The sequence below is a fragment of the Centruroides vittatus genome, unplaced genomic scaffold (genome assembly GCF_030686945.1).
Source record: "Centruroides vittatus isolate TY-2023 unplaced genomic scaffold, ASM3068694v2 contig_875, whole genome shotgun sequence".
Classification (NCBI taxonomy): Eukaryota; Metazoa; Arthropoda; class Arachnida; order Scorpiones; family Buthidae; genus Centruroides; species Centruroides vittatus.
The window spans coordinates 858,373-863,399 of record NW_027122567.1 but is presented as its reverse complement, the minus strand read 5'-3'; the positions used below and the strand labels follow the sequence as shown (position 1 = coordinate 863,399).

Here is a 5,027-nt window from a genome sequence, read left to right as displayed (position 1 = left end):
TAAATATATTTTTTGTTTGCCTTAACCAAAATTTTGCATTAATCCTAGCATTATCCAATTCACGAACTTTAGCCGTAAGGTATACAAAAAATAAAATTAACTTAGAAACAATTCGATTATTACAAATGTGCAATAAACCGAGGCAGATTTATTAATATTCAAAGACATCTTTGCATATTTTAAAGATCAAGAAACAGGAAATAAAAAATTTATTTTTAAAAACTTAAAAATTCACGAGAAGGAAGAGTTGAATGTATAGGCCTATAATTGATATATAATTTATGTATATAAAATATATATAAACTATCTTTCAAATTCAAATATATATATACGATGAAATTAAATTTAAAAATTAAATAAAAATTATTTATATAAAATAATATAACTTTATTAAAATAACAATATTACATCCATAACCATCGACAGATGGCAGCACAATTTATTTTTTAAATTTTAACTCTAATATGAATGTAAATATTATTCTTTTAAAAATTAAAGTAAAATTATAAAAAATAATTTGAACTGTTGATTCATTAGATTAACGTCATTATATTCTATTAAAAAATAAATATTATTTAAAAAAAAATAAATAATAATAATAATAATAAATGTAATAAAACAGAGCGGAAATCCTTAAATAATTTTCAATTATAAATAAAATAGTTTATACAGGTATTACATGAGTATTGTAGCTTGCTCATCCGCAATGACAACAGATGAAACTTTTAAATCATTAAAATCGGATATAAAAAAATTAAAAATAAATTTTAAAAAATAAAGTTTATTATCGTTATATTAATTCATTACTCGAAAATTGTGTAATAAAGGACAGAAGGTCACTGCGCAGCCAGACTAGAAAATCGATATTTACTTTGTAGCTAGGATATCGATATCATATCGGGTTTATCGATCTCGTGCTTCCCTTATCATTCTCGCAACTGTTATTCTCGGAAGAATTTTGCTTCTGTGGAAACAACCATTTTGTGTACACCCAAGAAAGAGATTAGAGAGTTGGAGAAATGAGTAGGAAGCTGGTAACGCCAAATTCAAAGAGAAGTAGCGTCTGGAAGCATTTCGGTTTCGAAGTAGACGACTGTGGAGTACAGATCGACAAGAAAACGGTTTGGTGTCGAGTGTGTGATGCACGAGTAGCATATTCAGGTAACACGTCTAATCTATCCGCTCACATTAATAAATGTCAAAAAATATCGAAAATCTCAGGAGAAATTAAGAAACCTCGTATGCCTATTTTAGCTAAATTACCAGCTAGCAGTAAACGTGCGAGAGACATGACAATAGCGATCACAAACTTTATTGTTAAAGACTTGCATCCTATCGATATTATAAACGGTAAAGGCTTTAGAGAAATGTTAGAGATGGCTGCACCCGAATATACTATACCGAACGAAAATATGATTTTTGAAAATTTAATATCTATGGCCGAAGAACAAAGAAAGGCTATTTTAGAAACGCTGAAATTAGTAGATCACGTATGTTTGACTATCGATTGTTGGGAGTCGGTATCGATGAGGAGTTATTTGGAAGTGACTTGTCATTTTATAGATTCTCAATGGAAGATGCAATCGATTAATATCGGAGCTAAAGAATTGGTGGATAAATATACGGCAGAAAATATTATCAGCACCCTACAACAATTCGAAGAAGAATGGGGATTAGTTGGAAAAGTTGTGGCGTACGTTGTGGAAAAATCTTCAAAAGTATCCGAAGCTGTCAACTTATTGCCATCTGCTTATATAAACTGTTGCGGTCACAGTTTGCAACGAGCTATTTTAAGTGTTTTAAATGGAGTAAAACCTGTTGCCGATTTAATAGGTAAAGGAAAGATGATAACTGAATATTTTATATTTAATGCGGAAGCTCGAATTAAACTGGAATCTGCCATGGTTGATTTATTGAAAATTCAAAACGTCACGAGACGTTGGCATTCGATCTTAGATATGTTAAAATTCTTGAAATTAAATAAAAATGTAATAAATCTCATTGTCTCGACGAATTTCAAAACAAAAACTTTAGTACTTAACGATACAGACATGATAAAAATTGAACACGTCATTTCTGTTTTGGAAATAATGGCGGAAGCAGTTACATACCTTGGTGATCAAAACTATGTTTGTGCATCTGTTGTTCTTCCTATCTTGCGAAATGTTATGAAATCGTTATGCTCTCAAAGTGACGATCCCGATTATATTAAAGATTTGAAACAAAGTTTATCGACGGAGCTTATGTTTAAACAGTGGACGAAGAATTCGACATTAATCAAAACTTCAGCGCTTGATCCGCGGTTCAAAGCATTAAAATTTTTACCTATGGAAAAAGGAGATCACACATGGGTGGAACTTCAATTAGAATTTGATAATTCAAATATTAAATTGGAAAATATTGAAGAATCAGCGAATGATCTTGTTGTTCAACCTCCTAAGAAAAAAAGACGTTTTCTTGACGATAGCGACGACGAAAATGATTCTTTCTTAACAGAAACGGTAAAAGAAGTTGATCTTTATAAAAATGAAAGGAAAACGGACGAAGAACCTCTAGATTGGTGGAAAATCCATCAACATATTTACCCAAATTTGGCTAAATTGGCTAGACGTTATTTGTGTGTGACTGCTACAAATATTCCATGTGATAGGATATTTAATGCACCTGGAAATCCAGTAGTTGAAAAGAGAGCTCGTTTGACAGATTCCATGATCAATACAATCATATTTGTTAACGGATATCGTATGAAAAATATTTAAAATAATTCTGCATAATGTTTTAATGACAATCCTTTTATTGGGAAATATTTTAATATTCGGTAAACAATTCAGTGACATAACTTTACGTTAATAATTGTGTTTAATTTATAAATATTGTAAAGTTTTTTTAATAATAAATTATAACAACTCGTATCGAAGTTGATTTATTATTTTTATCATTGGATAATGGATTTTTCACAGTTGAAATAGCCAAATTTATGTTAAAAAATTATACATTTGGCTCAATTTATAGCTTGCATCTTTTTACTAAAAGCATCGTTTTAAATATTTTTAAAATAAATTTAATATATTAATATCTATAGCCTATATAAGAACTTCCAAGTATTTAGAGTTAAATAATTTTAAAAGTGTAGAAGAAAATTATATTTTAAAATAAGGAAGAACGACTTAAGATAAATATTATCATATTATCGTAAAAATTATAGGAGTCAGTTCAAGTGATTATTCTCTGTAGTAATTCATGTTTCCTTCCGTTTAAATTTTGAGATATTTTAACGGTTAGTCTGACTTAATGAGTATAATATAAAACTGTAATCTTATATTTTAATTTTCACTGTTCCCTTATTAATGTCTTTCTGTTATAAAAGAAAAACAAAATGAAAATTTGGAATCTAGTTATAATGGATTGAAACCTTTTTGTTTTAGTATTAAAGAAATTTTTTTAAATGTTTATAATTTAAATTAATATTTATAAATATTATATTTAATGCGTGCGTGTGTGAAATTAGACACATTAAAAATTATTATCCTTATAAGTAATTATATACTGTATTGAAGAAGTGGTGCGCAGTTCGTAGCCTGCACCCCTTTCGAGGGGTTTTCCCGAGCAAAGCCAAGTACCTCAGGTAATAAAAATTTTATAAGGTATATATTGCTTTTCCTGCAGCCCCTCTAAAGATTTCTGGATCCGCCATTGGCTGAGTACACTGTACTCAGTCAATGGCCGATCCAGAAGTCTTTAGATTTGTGGCCCTAAGCTGCAGCTTATTTAACTTATGCGCAAATCCGGTTCTGTACTTATATACTTAATTTAGTTTTAGTTATTTTTAAATTTAAAAAATGAAAATTATATGGTTACAATTTTAAAAAATTATTCTTTAAATAAAAAAGAAAAAAAAACGAGATGGAAAAGGAAGATGTGAATAAATTATAAAAGTTACATTTTTCCCAAAGTGTAGGAAATGGTGAATTTATGATGCAGTTTTAATTTTTCTTAAGTAAAATTTCTACTTGTTGAGTGTTGTATGAGGGAATTACATTAATTAAAAAGAGAAATCTATATTTTATTATTTTCTGATTTTTTTTTAAGTCAAGTTTACAACATAGAATAAAGTATAGAAGGTCCATTTATTATTAATAATTTCATCGACAATTATAACATATAAAAAGTATTTAAAAATACAAATCATGCAGATAATTATTTTAAAAATATATATTCAATATAAATTATAAGAGATACTTATTTATAAAAATAATTATTTTTAAAGGTTTTCCACCTTTAAGTTTATTTACACAATTATAAAAATTGAGAAAATAAAATTAATAAAATAAGAGGAAATATTAGTTAACTGCTAATATCATTTTTAAAAATAAATAAAGCAATTCAATAACTTATTTTTCTTAATTTGGACTGATTGTACTGTTAATTTTATAATTATTACTGTTATTAATAAATTATTTTTATTTATACTTTCACATAATAATATACAGGGCCGTCCAGAGCTTGTATGAGGCCCGGAGGTAGAGCGAGTCTCTTTTTATGCATAGAATGTTCCTTTATAAATAAAAAGTTATTTAAAATTTTATTTTTCTAGTGTTTTCTTATAAGCATTTTTATATTATATTAAGAAATATAAAAAAATCAAAATTAAATAATAATTTCAAATTTATTTTAAAAGTATATAAATGTTAGCATATTATACACATATATTTCATAATTTAAAGTTATAAAATACGCTTTACTTATTTAAAAAATTAATTAATTAATTACAAAAAAAAGCTTCGTGTAAAAATAGAAAAAAAAATTACGTCACGTGACTAGTAAGTCACGAAGACGTCACACATAAAACAGTGTTAACTATAAATGATTAAAAAACTATTTAACAAAAATTAAACAAAGTACCGCCTATCATTTTTACCGTATTAATTAGTTATTATACATTTAAATATAATATATATTTTTTTTTAATTTTTTGAGTTATAATGTAAAATGTCAGCTGAAGGAAGTTAAAATGAATTAAAATAGTT

At 26.9% G+C, this 5,027-nt stretch overlaps 1 protein-coding gene across 1 annotated transcript; it reads left to right on the top strand.

The window, feature by feature from the left end:
* The first annotated feature begins 876 nt into the window (after positions 1–876).
* On the top strand, positions 877–2,825 carry LOC136983057 (E3 SUMO-protein ligase ZBED1-like). Its single transcript, XM_067279689.1, has one exon. It carries the CDS (start codon positions 1,020–1,022, stop codon positions 2,757–2,759), a length of 1,740 nt encoding a protein of 579 aa, XP_067135790.1. The 5' UTR covers positions 877–1,019; the 3' UTR covers positions 2,760–2,825.
* The last annotated feature ends 2,202 nt before the right edge of the window (positions 2,826–5,027 follow it).